General features: G+C 37.7%; 1 protein-coding gene across 7 annotated transcripts in view; it reads right to left on the bottom strand.

Annotated features, from left to right (window-relative positions):
* Positions 1-17,999, bottom strand: part of triob (trio Rho guanine nucleotide exchange factor b) — a 219,864-nt gene that overhangs the window by 46,761 nt on the left and 155,104 nt on the right. For 5 of the 7 annotated variants that reach the window (XR_016145683.1, XM_089117483.1, XM_089117481.1 and 2 more), the window contains 6 exons: positions 14,322-14,433; positions 14,024-14,214; positions 12,160-12,261; positions 9,682-9,821; positions 9,429-9,531; positions 3,220-3,463 (listed from right to left, as the gene is read on the bottom strand). Coding sequence is in view for 6 of the 7 variants with exons in the window: in XM_089117483.1 (XP_088973609.1) it covers positions 3,220-3,463; positions 9,429-9,531; positions 9,682-9,821; positions 12,160-12,261; positions 14,024-14,214; positions 14,322-14,433 (892 nt within the window). In the remaining variant the exon portion in view is untranslated. The remainder of the gene's footprint in view (positions 1-3,219; positions 3,464-9,428; positions 9,532-9,681; positions 9,822-12,159; positions 12,262-14,023; positions 14,215-14,321; positions 14,434-17,999) is intronic. The other 2 variants (XM_089117482.1, XM_089117486.1) reach the window with 1 other exon arrangement.

The following is a 17,999-nucleotide window of genomic DNA, read 5'->3' as shown; positions in this document are numbered from 1 at the left end:
AAGCTGGACTGCAATTAAAATTTGATTTGGGTTCGGGGTGAATGGAGAGCAGACTCTCACACCTGTACAGCTTTGATCCATCTCCTGAGGGAAAACACACAATATCTAGCATCATTTTATTTAAATGTTAATCTTGCACACAGATAGCAATCTGTATGCATTATAATTTAAAATACAATTTTGTATAAGTCACCAATATACAATTAATCCATAAGGCAAATATTAGATTTTTTTTAATCTATCCTTTAATTCTACCAAACAGATTGGTAAAACGAAACTAAGATTCCTATCGAGTCAAAGGTGATTAGCTAAAGACTCTTACACAAAAGACCAGCTGGATGCGTGTATTGATGTGTCTTCAAGTAATCCCTCAAGCATTTACACAGAATCTCTTCCCATGACTGGAGAGGAACACCAACCGCTATCCCAGAGTTGCTAACACTAACAAATCCAAGTAGTGCAGCCTCTGTGATGTGTAAACCTAAATAAACCCCATTATAAACCCTGATGCCATCCTGATCTGACCCCATATCTAAGCAGGTGTGTGTTTTCCAAAAGCAAGTTAGTCAACTACAGTATGCAAGCAAGTTCCGGTGTTACCAACATAGTTCAATGTTTCAGTTTCCCCGAAACCATATTTCCAACGAACATTCGCAAACTTACAAGGTTGGAACTACAGCTCTCGACTTGTGGTTAAAAGCATAGTTTCTTGTTATTATGACGTGTACTGAAATAGAAACTCTTGTACACAAGTGTATAAAAAAAGTGTATCCACAAGTTTCCGAGGGGCGCTCCTGTAAAAAATAAAGTGGGTGAAACTTCCGGTGACGCGGCGGAAGTAGCGTTCCAATGGTATTTTGTGTGTTAGTTAGCGAAGAGGCTAGCTGTTTTTCGGAGAATTATTTTACTATTTAAAGACGCAAATCTTTATGAGAGATGTCGTTACGGAGCTCAGGGACAACATGTGCTGTTCGTGGTTATATGTATAACCGGACTAAACTAATTCAGTGGCTTAAACGTGATTGTTTTGAACATAAGCTGAAAACGAAATCTGAGTGATCCCACCAGAGCCCGTCTCTGATCCTGCCAACGACTGTAGTTTCCATCACCTCCCAAAAGACGACGAATCTTCCTGTGTACATTTGTTTAAATTCTTAATATTCTACAAACTCTATCAGCATGTGATACTGTTCGCTACTGATGTTACACCTAAACTCAGGATCAAAGCCTGTGTTGACAGAAAAACCAAATGTGCCAGTTAATGTGTTCAAGCAGCACATTCATTTATAATTTTGAATAAACTCCAAAGTACAATGACTAAGTGTGTATTTTTTATTTTAATTGTTTGTCAGCTCGCACAACTGTCTGTCATCATGCCTTGTCTTGATGAGTATTGATTATTAATGTTATTATAATACTCCCAATCAACTACTGCGGAGGGTAAAGGTACTGTTATTTCACCCTTTTGAATTTCGTTGAGGTTGTGTTCCCACATCGTTAGCTAGTTTGGATCGCTATAACTTGAATGACTGTCAACTGTTGAATGAAAAAGTGTTAAGCATGTCAAATCGCGCTTTGTTTACTTCCAACCGGAAGTCGCGCCCACTTTTGACGCAAGGCCTCATGGGGCGTAGGAAACTTGTGGATACTGTAGATTAAAACGTATACATATAGATACTTTAGCCTGTCAACAATAAGTAGTACCATTACTGAAGAATGTGCATGTGCATAAGGGAACCTGTGTATGATGTAAGAGGGAACTCACACTAAATAAAGCCAAATGACATGAAACAAAAATAGTGCAGTAGTCCTTAAACGACAGATGTGCGACAGGATACAGTTGTGACTAGTTCAATTCTTTGATGATGCATCATACTATGATAGTTAAAGGGATAGTTATTACTTACTTACCCTCATGTTATTCCAAACCTGTATGAGTTTCTTTTTTCTGCTGAACACAAAAGAAGATGTTTTGAAGAACGTTGGTAACTTGACAATTGACGTTAGCCTACAGTCAACTGTCTGGTTACCAAGATTCATTAAAATATCTTAGAAAGAAACTCATACTGTATGAGTTTCTTTTTTCTGCTGAACACAAAAGAAGATGTTTTGAAGAACGTTGGTAACTAGACAATTGACGTTAGCCTACCGTCAACTGTCTGGTTACCAAGATTCATTAAAATAGCTTAGAAAGAAACCCATACAGGTTCAGAACATCATAAGGTTGAGTAAATGATACTATCCCTTTAGGCAGTAAGCTTTGGCCAGCATGAACATCCAAAAAACCCAAACACATTTATAGACTAGGCTTGCCGCGATAGACGGTGTTGACGGTGTTACCGGTTTTAAGCCCCATCACGGGTGACATCACTTTCCCACCGTGACACCGCGATGTCTTGACTTTTTTTTTAAAGTATTCGTTTTTGCTAAAATATTTATTTGAATTAATTAAAAATAATAATTTTCAATTATTTAGTTCTGAAGAGAGCATTATAATTAAAAATGAACTGCGCAACGCGTGCCTTCACGTCACAGATCAGCAAGCATCAGGATTCCATTTAGCACGTGTGGAGACGAGAACGAGTCAAATTACAGAAAAGCAAGATAATGGCGGAAGATTTGGTGTCAAAACGCAATGCAAAAGCGTCTGTTTGGCAATATTTTGGCCAATATATATTAATGTTAATAAATGCCAATTTATAGTGTTTTACTTTTTTTTAGAGTGCTGTCATTTATGTAGGCTAAGGTCCTTTTTAAAGTTTTTATTTTATATTCGTCTCTTTTTATTTGGTTTTATCTTATTTAAACTTTGTTTAATTTATTTAGGCCTATTTTGTTTTCTTCGTTAATAAACGTTTTATTTTTTTGGGCCCACAGTTTGCCGATTTTCACTTTTTTCAGCCTATGCATGGGGTTATTTTTATTCGTTCGTTATGCTAATAAAAAGTTCTGTCTATAAATAAAAGTTTTATTATCAGCGAGTTGTTTTTTTTTTGTCCATTCAAGCAATTGACGCTTATTTCGAAAGTGAAAGTATAACGCGCACGCATTTAAAAGCTATTTAACCCCCCCGCCCTGCCCTCCACGGTGACACCGGGATTACCGGTGTTGTCACACGTCGATTAACCGGTGGGAAATTATCCTCACCGCGGCAACCCTATTATAGACCAATCAAATCTAACGCAACCCAATCAGCAGAAATCAGGAAAGCCATCTTACCTTTATGATTGAAAATTCCCTCCATTTCCATACTGCTGCGGGAATGTGCGATGCAAAGCATGGAACTGGGAACCAGGCCCTCCTGTGCAGGTGAGCGGTCAGTGGTGCGAACCAGACACCAGTCGGGCTTGTCCTGGGGCCGTTCCAACAGCTCCACCGTCTGACCTCTACGCACAGTCAACTCCGATCCATTACTCGCCATGAAATCGTGGATGACCACCGTCAACTCTGAGCCACCGGACAACTGTGGAGGACAGAATAAGCGTCACAATAAATCTGTGGTAAAGAAAAGTAAAAACAGAAAATAGACAAGCCTGAAGTCAGAACGAACGTACCCACTGGTAATGTGGCATCGCCAATGAGCTCAAAAGGTGAGCCACTGATCCTGAACCTTTACACGCCATGCTTCTACCAAAACAACACCTCCAATAAGTCCTTATGCCTCAAACATCACACAGGATGGCGTTTTGAGTCGAAAACCCCTAACTCCAAAAATGCCATATCCTTCAATCTGGAAGAAGGAATGACTTTGCCTTCCCCTTTCCTGATCAAAACGAACCTGGTCTACAGTTGCAAGTGGCAGGCGTTTGAAGGCTGCTGACACATCCTCACATTGCCACGGAGATGGAATCAGTCTGAAGGAGTGACGCCTGGCAGGAGGAAGGGAGAGGAGGCAGAGACGGACACAATGCGCAAAGATTTAAAGGAGCAGGAGGCAAATTAAAGCTTATTAGAAGTGACGTGCAGGAACTCGTCCGCTTCTGGGAGCCTCACCTATTCACCTCGCCACGAACTGAGAGCGCTCTGTGTGCGTTAAGACGGTTAAAACAGTGAGCCTTTGTGAGGGGTAGTCAGGGTACATTTGGTGACCGCGAGACTCTTTACGCGTCGCAGAGACAGGGAAGGGACTGACATGGAAATGGAGATAACGATGGTGCATCCAAGCGTGTTTTGATTCAAGACAGTGTCAGCATGTAATGTTTGTTCTTGTAGGAGGCTCGCAATTCATGTCAGTGACAAAAACATGCACATGTGTGAGGGCGAGAGAGGGGAGAGCTCTGACTGTGAGTGGGAAGATGAGCGTCTGTGCTGCTAAATCCAAAGCAACCAAAGCAATGTTCCCCATTGAGGAACCTTCATTATGTCTGTTGATAATCAGGTTAAAGGAATGTTGGAACTACTTGACCCTACTGTGTCCGAACTTCTTGTAATGTTGATAATTCAATGAGTAGAACTTTTCTGTTTCCTAAAAGGTTTTTATATAAAAAGTGGTTTTGCACTTAAGAAGTTAATTTAGTATTCATATAACACCATTATATGAAACCATTGCCTTCTGTAGAGCTGCGTATTGGACTTGTTTCATAATCTATACACTTTGCAACAATAGCACAGCTATTGAACTGAATTGAAACAACATAGATCGCACTTCAGCTAAATAATGACACTAAAGCTGATTTGTAGTCAAAATTGAATTGGAGTCATATCATAATGGATGAATTTTTTTAACATTAAAGGGATACTCCACTTTTTTTGAAAATAGTCTCATTTTACAACTCCCCCAGAGTTAAACAGTTGAGTTTTACCGTTTTGAAATCCATTCAGCCAATTTTCTGATATTTAGAAGAATATCAGTAACCAGACAGTTTCTGGTCTCATTGACTTCCATAGTAGGGAAAAAAAAAATATACTATGGAAGTCAATGAGACCAGAAACTGTCTGGTTACTGATATTCTTCTAAATATCAGAAAATCATCTGAATGGATTTGAAAACGGTGAAACTCAACTGTTTAACTCTGGGGGAGTTGTAAAATGAGCCTATTTCCAAAAAAAGTGGAGTATCACTTTAACACTAATTTTCCAGCGCTATAGAAATAAATAACTTGACTAACAAACAAGTTCCCCAATAATGCTGTCATTACAACCATGCCACACATTTAACATAAAAAAAAGATTGCTTATCATGGGCCTGGGGAGTCATTTTAACTGCACAATCTATATTACAAGCCAACATTTAAATGACCTAATTAAAAAGCTCACATCATCATTTTAACACAAGAAACATAGTTTTCAGGATTTTTCAAGATTTCTAGTGGTAAAAGTGGCCCTATTGGAAGAATCACTCATACTGTATGTGACAACTGTCTCTAAAATCTAAATCCTGGAATAAACTATTGTCTGCAATTAGGGTGACCACCCGTCCCACGTAGCGCGTGCGCGCACAGCGTTTGAAGCCCAGTTCATGCGTCCCGCAAATTGAGACCATGTCACGCATAATCAATGCTTGCTTTAAAAAAAAAAAAAAAAAAATCCTCGACCTGCCAAAATTGTGCCTGAACACGTTCAAGTTCATGAACTCGTTCATATTTTGGGTGAACTGAACGTATTGTTTTACTGCCTGTCCTGATGAACGTTACTGTGAACTCGTTCATTCTGGTGTCTGTGAACGCACGCTCTCTCAGTTTAACTTCGTTCAATAGGGTGCCAGATTTCTGTAGAGCCTTCCAGGCGAAAACCCGGCTAAAACTCACCGTAAACAGGGCTTAATATATAGCGAAAAAACACCCAATCTGGCAACACAAGCCACCAGTGTCGCACCGCGGCCGCCGTCGACAAAGGCGTCGCATGATAATTTAAACGGATTTTATAACGAGGTTGGTGAGGATGGGAAAAATCTTACATTTCTTTGCAAACTTTGAACTGAACTAGTTCAATTTAAAATGTGTGAACTGAACTTTGAACTAGTTCAGGTAGAAAGTGAACTTTCCCAACACTGGTTGCCACTCCCACGTGACCTGCTGACTAGGTTGTTGTCAACTTTTTCATTGTTGTCATGACAGCGCAGAGTTTAGACTTTTTTTTTAAAACTGTTCCTGTGGTGTTGAGCAACTATAATTCCTGTTAATTCTATAATTTTATATTATTATTTATTTAAAGTGAATAAATTGTAATGAAAAATAAATTAAATCAAATAGCTAAAGTAAATCGTAAGTGGATGTGCATCTGCAATTCATTGAATGTTCAAAATATTAATCTTTATTTAGAAAAAAAGAATACACATTGGTTGGCCTATTCATGAGCATATATCAGCATTTAACATGTTTAGGGAATAGGGCATTATTAATATGCCATGTAAGGTGGTATGTGCTAGAAATGGGTAAAGCCTAGTTCACACTACATGATTTCAAAACATCGGGCTGAACTGTGCAGTTCACACTACATGACTTGCTCTCTGTGAAATCAGGAGTGTTCAAGTTGTTGAGCCGTTCACACCAAACGACACATCATGATTGATCCGCAACTGGAGCTGACGCACTACAGGATTGGACAACAACTCTGTCACCCAACGATTCAATCTCATCTACAAGCGTTCGCAGGGATACGGCCCTCAACAGTAAAGTCTAGAATTAATAAAGAAAATGCATTATTCATTAATTCTCAGTTATGCACCCCCACTAATTCTTTTGTTTTAATTCTCTGTTTCAAACTAAATATGACAATTAAATCCTTGAACTGAATATCCTCTTACTTCACAATATAATATATCACAACAAACAGAATTACAGTAAGATTTAATGTACATTTCCAATAACATTTTGCTCACTGTTTGAGGGCGTTTGCGATTTCTGTCCACCTTTTCTCTTTCTGGATGCGGTTGTGGTACATCTCATGTCCAACATCATAAAGGCATTCATGCTCCTGCCACAGTTCGATTCAATTTTGATCTAAATCTTGAGTCCATTGCTTTCTTGACATGTTGCTGATCTTTCTGCAAACTCCTATTGGACGTGTTTGTTCGAAAATCGCGCATTTCGCGTATTTACCCGGTGACCTCAACCCATACCTTGCTCTGATTGGCTCTAGCTCATGACATCACTGAGATTGAGTCGCGCGACAGCTCTGGATATCTAGCATGCTAGATATTTTTCTGAGCTCGGTGACCTGTCTGCGAGGTGTCTGCGAGCTGTCTTTGATGCGTTGTTGGCTCTTTCATACTAACAGATTGGCGAGCGTTAATCGTCCGCTAATCGCCCGCGATTTGCACACGATAACACCCTGACTTGTCGGTGACTCAACGATTTGCAAATCGGGCTTAAAATCATGTAGTGTGAACTAGGCTTAAACCACTATCAGTGAGTCTGCCCGTGGGGTGGGGGCATCGCCGCGCCAAACAGTGTCCCACATTGTCCCTCAGAAACATACCCCTTGTCCCCCCTTGGGCTTATTAGAAGGTGGTCACCCTATCTGCAATGTTCAACTATTTTATTGTACACAAGCCTGTGTGGTGCCGCCTGTTGTCTAAGATAGCCTTGCAAGTCAGAGAGAGATGAACGAAGCAAATGTTCAGATACATTTCACAGAATTTCCAGCAGCTCAGTATTATATCTGAAGAAGAGCATACATTCAGGAGAACAAAAAAAAAAAAAAAAAGATTATGTTCTTTAAATCTTTGGATCAGATCAAGATGTACTGTAGCAATAAAAAATCTTAAACAGAATGTTCATCCAGCAAAAGATGAAGCTTAAAAATGGTCATAGTGTTTCACAAGCACTCAGAAATGAATTAAAGAGCTAGTTTACCCCAAAAGGATAAACTCACCCTCATGCACTCTAAGTCCATGCAAACAAAAATCCCCCACTACTTCAACACCGTATGAATCGAGTGGTTTAACCCAAGTCTTCTTAAGAGACATGATCACTTTATAATGAACAATGTCATTTCTTAACTGTCACCCCCCCCCCCCCCCTTTTTTTGAATAGACATGAAAATGCACATTTCGAACTTAAATGGTTGTAATTCAAGAATGCTTTGGAATATAGACATATGATTGGTCTTGTTTTAAAGAAGACATTTGGCAGATTTTTGTAGAAGTGAAATAAATTAAAAAAGTGAAACAGAAAAAAAGTTATAGAAGTTTGAGTTTATGGAAATGTACAATGTAAAAATATTAATTATTCATATTTTACATAAAATATATATTTTCAAAACCTGGGCTACTCTAAAACGGCAGAGAGATCAAAGCCAAAAATCTGAACAAGTTGTGTTTCAAATTTTAGGTTGATATCTCAAAAAATGAGCTTTCAGTAAGATTTTGTTTGAGCGCAGTACCAAACTTTTTCACTAGGGCACAATCAGACTCCATTAGTGCCCATATAAGGGCGCCTGCATTTCCATTCGTGTTTTGAGTGATATGAACCATTATTTTCACAATTTTCATACAATTTCTGAAGTAGAGATCCTATTCAGAAGTAGTATGGGAAGTTTGGCAGATTTTGAAATGAATTGAACCTCTAAGAAACACATACAAAGAACACGCATGCAAGTCATAGCTAGCTGCCACGTCACAAATGGTGAATTTATTATTTTTTTCTTGATATTTCAAACTTTTCAGACCTTTTTTTCCAAAATAATTGAATGGATTCTATCTTTTGAACTTTTGGCATGAAAACAAACTGAGGTATCTACCATTTTTTCACGATTTTTCATGTTTACTGCTATTTTAAAATAAAGGTCTGAACACGCCTTATGAGTATGAAAATATTCTTGTTGCATATTGATAAATTATGGCTCCTCTGTAATATATTTTGAAAATCAGTCACCAAATATGGAAACTAGAGATTGTAAGCTTTCAAATGATATATAGTTTGGCAATATTATTTAAGGTATTTACTAAGATAATTTTTGTTTTAAAAATATAGTGGCAAACGTCCCACCTGTGGGACGGTGACAGTTAAGTTAAAGTATCATTCACATAAACACTGATAAACCCACATCCATAGAGCTCATTAAATATGGTAAAAAAAAGACTTTTACAATGACTACAACCTTACATAGACTTTCAATTGATGGACAAAAATGATCTTTATTTGTGTTCCGAAGATGAACGGAAGTTTCATTAGTTTGGAACGACACAAGGGTGAGTACATTTTCATTTTTGGGTGAACTACCCCTTAAAGAACTTGATTTTAGACTTTAGAAGTGATAATAAGCTTCATGGTCTCTGAATGTGATGCAACAAAACAGGTCTTTGAACCACATCAGCAAGTTTAAGTTGGTAAATCCCATCAAATCTGTTTTTTTAAGGTGAGGCTAAAACATTCAGTACAGACGTTCAATCATTTTCCTTGTCTGAAAACTCAACAGGTCTAAACATGTCACCAAAACACCAGAGCTGAACAGCAGAACTAAGGTCAACAGATCTTCACACTCACCTTGTCGCTATCCAGTGTGTTCTGGGAGGTGCGGGAGGCGATGGAGATGGTGTCTGGTTGACTGCTTGCATCACCCTGACTGTCTAGGTCCTCTACATCCCTGCTATTCAATACGACAGACATCAGTTAAATAGACATCATGTAAAAGTGCCAATTTACCAAAGAAAAGCTTTTCCTCCCTTGTTTGACAGCCACTGTCAAAGACAAAATACTGATATGTATTAGTTTCTTCAGCTGTTATTGGTTGACATACCGTTTGCCCTTGTGTTTGGCTGCAGTGGCTTTGGGAATGTGAATTGGCTCCTTGAGTGCCCCCCGTAAATGGATGGTACGCTCCTGGATAACTTCACGTACATGTTTGATCCAATCCTGTTTGTTTTCAATACAGGAAGCCTGGGGGGTGCATTGAATACAACCAAACATGAACAAACCTCTCTTTACACAACAGACACACATAGCTATTATAATTGTCAAAGCGGGCAGTCAGAGTTGAAATAACTTCGTTCAAATCTTTTATCAAAATATAATAACTTGGTCTGCTTATAAATGTTCTTTCCTTTTAGATTACTAATCTCCCTTTTTTGTCAACACTAGGGGTGGGCGATATAGCCTAAAAATTATATCACGATATTTCAAGAATATTTGCGATAATGATATTTATCACGAAATAGAAAAAATATATATGAAACAATGTTTTATTGGTGATTGCAGCTGGCTGGCAGCAGCATTAGTGCAAAAAAAAAGTATAACATAACTCCTTATCATTTTATTTTAACAATAACTACAGTAATACATTAACAATATTAACAATAACTTCAGAAGCCTGCACAATATTGTCACCTAATAAAATTTACCTAAACTTTGAAGTACAAAAAATTTAAACAAACAGCGGCAATCCAAACAAACCTTCAAAATGTAACAGTTGCCTTGCATAGTTTTTGGATTAGCATCAAATGAGGTATACAATACCTAATTTATACAATAATTGTATAAAATCGGAACATTTAGGGAAAAAAACTTTTAGTGGGGAATAAATAAGAGACTACTGTAACACTAAATCTGGTAAAACTTTACACATTGCTCTTTGTATTGTACATTCATGAAAAAAAAAACAAGGTAACAAATCAAAAGGATTAATTATTATATAGCCTAGTCTACTATAAAATTGAGGCATGTTTAAAATGTATAGCACAGCTGTTTAATGAGGCAGCAACATATGATCGATAGGACAGAACAAAGGCTATTAATAATCTTTCATTGCGCAAAAGTATTATGATATGAAAGGCTCCAATATATCGCACAGCGCTTATGCGCATCCCGAGCGCTGAATGATGCGCTTGAAGCAACACGGAGTCACAGCGCGCACGCGCAGCGCGTCGAATACTCCGCACTGACTGAACAGTTCAAAGCACAAAGTAAATAAATATTGATGCGTTGCGTCGTGTATAATATACAGCATCTAGCTATGCAATCGTTTATCGAGTCCTTTCTTTTAACAGTTTTACATTTCAGTTACTGTGCGCGTGATGAACAATAGTGCTCTGACTCTAGTGTTTTGCTCTAACAGACACCCGGCCGGTAGAAAGTAACATGATGATTTAGTTAACGTTACAGCAATAAAGTCCAGCAAGATAAAGTTGTGTTATGCGAAACCATAGACCTTTTATTTACAAATATAATAATAGTAACATTGAATCATCTTAGAAAGAGTTTAATCGTGTTGACTGTTGTACCCGAACTGCGGAAACTCTGAAGTAAGATTAAGCGAATGCAATATGTACGCTAGTAGGGAAGTGGTGAAACGAGTTTTCATGCATATTTGACAAAAAAAAAAAAAATAATAATTGTGTTGTTGGAGATCTGACCTCTTGTACTCAAACAACTTCCATACTATTGCAGTAGCGCCCTTTTTAGGAACTAAATCTTGATCTGATCCGGAGGCTTACATGCTGCTGTGTTGTTGTGCACGCGCTAAGTAACGTAAATACGCCATACGTCATCATTACATCAATATCGCGATATAACAATTTTTTATCATGTAAAATTTTATACCGGTATTATCGTGGACGGTATGATATGGCACAGCCCTAGTCAACACATCATCTTCAACCACTTGTCAATAAAACTCAACTGCGATTCAATTCGTTTTTAAACGATAAACTCAATTCCCATCCATCCTACATTTCACTTGGGGATATGCCAGATTACGCAAGTAAAATAAGATGGGAGCAATGTTTAGTGATTTCAGATGAAAACCAGGCTAGAATTGTGACCATCAGAGCATCCATACGTTGTGATGCACACATGATTCATTCCATGATTCAATAATGTCTGCAAGGATGAAGGGCAACCATTCAGAGACACAAGTTACATAAGGGATTACTTAAAGTACTTACAAATCTAATAAAATGATTTTATACAATGGTATGACTCAAGCCAGAGATGCAGTACATGAACATTCAAAACTTTAAAACATGTCCACTCATCCAATCTATTTCAAGGACCCTAGGATGAGTGATACTCATTGGAAGGCTAATGGAAAGTTCCATTTGATTTGAGATAAGGGACAACTTTTTCCAATATTGAAGCATTCTTATATGCTGAGCAGCAAGTTAGCAATGTTTGGATGTAAATAAACTTTAATAAACTAGAAGCCAAACATTAGTGATCATTCTACTGAAACAACTGAAAACATCTTAGATGAAGTATCAATTTGGACTGCAAATCATACCTTTAGAACAATTTTGTTGTCCGAGGTAGGTGTCCGTCCAACCCAGAGTGCAAATTTACATGGATCTCCTTCCACATGTTCGGTAACTCCTAGTTCTGAGGTCTAGACAGAGCAAAACATTAAAAAAAATAATTAAGTATGGCCATCCTTAATCTGTAATCAGGCAAGCATTTTTTGTTAAAGTCCCTCTGTGGTAATCATTTAGCTTTTAATATTGTTTATTTGTCTATGTGGTGTTTTTAATATGCTTTAAGACAAAGCCTGTGCAAATTCATAAGTGAACACCAGTGCTGAATATTTTCTCTTTAAAACTGCAGTGAACCAAAGACAGTCTCAAAAACGCAGTTTGAAATAGCTGGTGTTTCTGATCACAAAATGCTTTCTAACCAATCACGTCAACAAGTGGGTCTTTGAGCTGGTGTGAGTGAATGGAGGCGGGGCTAATTTGCATACTCATAGAACCGCGTATACTAAATGAGGCAAGGGTGTAGAGTTACATTGAAGTTATTTTAAAGGAGTAGTTCACTTTTCAAAAAACTTTTGTTGATAATTTACTCACCCCAATGTCATCCAATATGTCCATGTCTTTCTTTCCTCAGTCGAAAAGAAATTAAGGTTTTTGATGAAAACATTCCAGGATTTTTCTCCATATAATGCACTTTACTGGGACTGAAACGGTTCAAGGTCCAAAATGAGAGTTTCAGTGCAGCTTCAAAGGGCTTTAAATGACACCAGACGATGAATAAGGGTCTTATCTAGCAAAACGATCGCTCATTTCAAAAATAAATACGTAAGTTTTATAAGCACACATGCTCGCCTTGCTCGACTTGTTCGAACTCGTTCATCAAAATGAACAAATCTTTTTTTGAGTCATTTCGTTCATTTCGTTCGTTGAATGAACGAAATGACTCTAAAAAAGATTTGTTCATTTTGGTGAATGAGTTCGAACAGGAGAATCACGAACGCGCATCACAGAACAGAGCAAGGCGAGCATGTGTGCTTATACTGTAAAACTTAAACTTTTGTATTTATTTTTGAAATGAGCAATCGTTTCGTTAGATAAGACCAAGCGGCAACATTCTAATCTGAAAGATGAAGCCTACCCGGAAGTGCAATAAACTGCAATACATCTCAAATCCGCTAGAGGCCGGTCCCAAAAGGGAGCAAATATCCATAGACGTCATGTTATAATGTCCGTTTTCACAGCATTAATTCATATGTTTACAGTTTGCTCCCATGGACTTTTATTGTAATCTTCAATATGTTCCGCGTGCCTGACAACTGTGAGGGGGTGAATTTTTTTCTAACTCGTTAGTTTAGATCATATTTAGATATAAAACGTATGACAAATAAGGGCGGTTAACTTTAATTGACAGCTGATAATGGGCTGCGCCGAGTGAATTTGACGTCTCGGCCATGATCAACACATCATACCATCTCTGTATCTTTTCTGAAACTTTTGTATTTTCCCAAATTTTCCAGTTTGAAGCCGCCCATACCCCCCATAAACAGCCTCAAACCAGTTCTTCAGAGAGTCTATGGGTGACGTCAAGTGAAGCTGCACTGAAACTCTCATTTGGACCTTGAACCGTTTGGTTCCCACTGAAGTCCATTATATGGAGAAAAATCCTGGAATGTTTTCATCAAAAACCTTAATTTCTTTTCGACTGAAGAAAGAAAGACATGGACATCTTGGATGACATGGGGGAGAGTAAATTATCAGCAAAAGTTTTTTTTTTTTAAAGTGAACTACTCCTTTAAGGCAAGAATCGTTTTTTATAAATTATTATTAAAGGATAAAATAATTGACTACAGGGGGACTGTAAGTAATTTATAACAACATTAAAAAAAAAAAAACCCATACCATAAGCTTGCTCTTGTAGAGGTACTTGCTTCTGCCGTTGGAGTCTTTGACGTCCTTGCTGAAGATGAGGGACATCTCAAAGAGGAAGAGGTGCCGCTCTCTGCCCTTCCGGATCAGGGTTTTTGGATCCCAAACCTGGAATGATTCTTGCAGAATCAACTCACCCTGAGACTCAATGTTCTCATCAAAACCTGAAAGAACAGGAGGCAGAGTAAGAGACAGTGATGAGAGAGAGTGGTTGAACAAAGATATACAGTTAAAATAATGGTTTGTGTGTGTGTGTGCGTGTGTTACTCACCATCCAGCATGCTGAGGTGCATGGCATCATTCGCTCTCTTGGGCACACTGAGCATGACCTCCAGACCATCTTTAATTTCTCCTTTACCTTCCTCACAGCATGTCAATAGTTCCTATGCACAAGCATATCATTTTTACGTGTACATTTGAAGATATACATTGAAGAGTTAGTGCTTTAATGTGGATTTTGCAATAAGACATTATTGTTAACATGCGGTGGTTTTCTTTTTTCTTTTTTAAATATATTTACTGAATAAGTAAACCCTGTTGAAAAACCATGTTGAATTCCATGCTGGTCCAGGCTGGTTAGTGCTGGTATACCACTGGTCTAGCTGGTGGACCAGCATAGTCATGCTGTTCTAAAGCAAAACGGAGCTGGTGAAGCTGGTTCACTAGCATTGTCTTGTGGGGTTGAGTGTGTGTAAGCCAGATGTCTGTCTGCAAGCAGTGTTTTGGGACAAGCATTGTTTGTATACTTCTATAATGAAGTAAAGGAAAAAGAATATCCGATTAAAATATTAATATATGTAATGTTTGTTCCTTCTGTTAAATGTATGACTGAAAATTGTGTTTCGCTTTATTTTGATGGTCCCTTTAAAGGGACACTCCTCCCATTTACAATTAACCTCCTGGGGACCAAAAATGTGTCTTCGCCGTCATTAATGGTAAAAAAAAAAAAAATCAATACTAGGGCTGTCAAGCGATTAATCGCATCCAAAATAAAAGTTTGTGTTTACATAATATATGTGGGTGCACTGTGTATAATTATTTTGTATATATATAAATACACACACATGCATGTATATTTAAAAAAATATATTATTTATATATAAAATCTTTATATTTATATATAATATAAATTATAAATAAATCTATATACAGTATATACATGAAAATATTTCTTAAATATATACAAGCATGTCCAGCTTGTATTAGTAATAGCTATATTACTGTAATAGCTATATTACTTGTATATATTGTAATATAGCTATTACAACATACTGTATACAAGCATGTAATTATACACAGTGCACCCACATATATTATGTAAACACAAACTTTTATTTTGGATGCGATTAATCGCGATTAATCGTTTGACAGCCCTAATCAATACATGATTATAAACTATAGTGGGTCTTCTTTTTTGTGTACACTCTTATTAACATCAAAACCTTGTGTTTTTGTAAAATAAATAAAATAAACAGAGTGCGCTTTCAGCTCACTCCATCTCCTCATAAATCTTTCTGAAACGTGCCTGGAAACTGAACTGAAACTCTGCGAATACTTACCTCACAAACATGAAACATACGTCTAAATAATGCTTTAAATGTCTACTTTTAAATAAAACAATTCACATTTAAAATAAATATTCTCCTGTAAAGTAATCTGTATGAAACTAAAGAGAAGTGCCGTTTCCCCTGTCTCAGCTCAAAAAACTGTCATTCAAAGTATAAATTAATGTTGTGTTTTATGTTAAGGATTAGGCAGAATAATTTTCACATCATCTCGAAGCCAAAACTTGAAGCGACAACATCCATTAGTCAAAAGTCTTGTGGACACATATTTAGTATGTGTTTTGTGGTCTTATTTCAGCAACTTTTTTTTTTAATAACCACGCATAAACATTATTCTCATGTTGTTCATATATTATGGTAGCCCCGTTTGTGCTATATAGAGTGAATTTACACCTTTGCCATTAACATGTTTATAAATAACTGAAAAAAGCATGGGTGTCAGTGCATGTCAGAACATCCCAAGGACCCCAAACACACCTTGGTTTCCATTGTTAGAAATCCAATCCATTTTCCCCTAAAACGAGGGAAATCCGCTATTTACCTTTTTCATTTTCTCCAACAATGATGCAAAAATCGTCATTTTACGTCATTGTAGGAGAAAGTTTAAGAGGAGGGGATTTCTGTAAAGACTACAAGCACTAGATCCCACCCTTTCAAACCCGCCCATAGGGGGTTGGACCCAATGCGCTAACAGACCAATCACAAATCAGTGCCAGTGCGTTTGATTTCAACCGGCAGAAACTTTTTGAAAATATAGACGAATGTACTGAATACGCAGATGGATGCATTATGGATAGGGTTGGGTAAAGAAACGTGGTGCCAATAGGGAACCGGTTCCGACGTAAACGGTAATAACCAGACCGAAGAGTCTCTGTAAAACAAAGTCTCTCGCTCTCTCCGTCTCCCTTGTGAGCGCACTATACAGTCTGATCTGTCTCACATACACGCTCTTGCTCACTCGCTCTAGATTCTGGGAGATTTTAACTAATTTGCGGGCATCAGGGAGCCGTTATCAATATGCGGGAGACTCCCGGAACGTCTGATAGCGAGAGAATTAATGAAGATACCGAAGACAAAACACTCCAATGTTTGGCTGCATTTCACTTGTAAAATTACACGTCAGAGTAAGTGTGCCGATTGTCTGAAGCCCATATAGAATCACGCCAATCCATTGACTGATGGCGCAGGCGGCTCCTTGACACTCTTAAGTCGTCATATTATATTAGCGCGCATTATCTGATTTCATTAGGCGATATGATTTCAAGTAGTGTAGAGTGGTGCTCAACTCTAGTCTACATTGATGGACGGAGTAGTGGGAGTGGCTGAGCAGTGCAATGCACTATGGGGATTGTTGTCTACAATCCACAAGCACTAAAAAGTCATTTTCTGCCTTTTATTGGCCAAGAAGGACCCAAATTAGAAATTTATGATACTATTCTACTACATATATGACCCACTTTCAATACATATTCATGTCTCCACCAGTGGAGTTACCTTTTAACACATTCTATTGACTATAGACCATTTCACAAGATGTAAACAACATTGGTCCAGAAGCACTTCCTGTTTCAGTTTGTAACTGTTTTCTTTATTTCACATGTAAAGAAAACATCTTAAAGATGTTTGTTTAACTTTTTGATTCAGTTTTAAATGTTCTGTTGGTTGTAGCCCCGTTTGTGCTATATAGAGTGAATTTACACCTTTGCCATAAACATGTTTATAAATAACTGAAAAAAGCATGGGTGTCAGTGCATGTCAGAACATCCCAAGGACCCCAAACACACCTTGGTTTCCATTGTTCGAAATCCAATCCATTTTCCCCTAAAACGAGGGAAATCCGCTATTTACCTTTTTCATTTTCTCCAACAATGATGCAAAAATCGTCATTTTACGTCATTGTAGGAGAAAGTGTAAGAGGAGGGGATTTCTGTAAAGACTACAAGCACTAGATCCCACCCTTTCACATGTTTTTATTTCACATGTAAAGAAAACATCTTAAAGATGTTTGTTGAACTTTTTGATTCAGTTTTAAATGTTCTGTTTGTCTGTAGCCCCGTTTGTGCTATATAGAGTGAATTTACACCTTTGCCATAAAGACCATTTTTTATCCCAGCTTTTATGTAGTGTTAAAAAACTGAAACAGGAAGTGCTTCTGGACCAGTGTTGTTTACATCTTGTGAAATGGTCTATAAGTAACATTGCCCATACATGTCTACTAACTCTCATTAGAGTTTTAGTAGAGTATTAGTAGACTGGTAGGATTAGAGCTAGAATAAGTTGACAAGTACTTGCAAAGTTACTTATAGTCTGCTGGGAAGCATAAGTCTGTGTTCAACTTCTTTGCTTTTTTGTGAAGAATCTGTATTTCGTCTTTGCTGAGATCG

This window comes from Pimephales promelas, chromosome 12, assembly GCF_988280905.1.
Source record: "Pimephales promelas chromosome 12, fPimPro1.hap1.1, whole genome shotgun sequence".
Lineage (NCBI taxonomy): Eukaryota > Metazoa > Chordata > Actinopteri > Cypriniformes > Leuciscidae > Pimephales > Pimephales promelas.
Note: the sequence above shows the minus strand (reverse complement) of the source record. Positions and strands in the feature narration are given on the sequence as shown.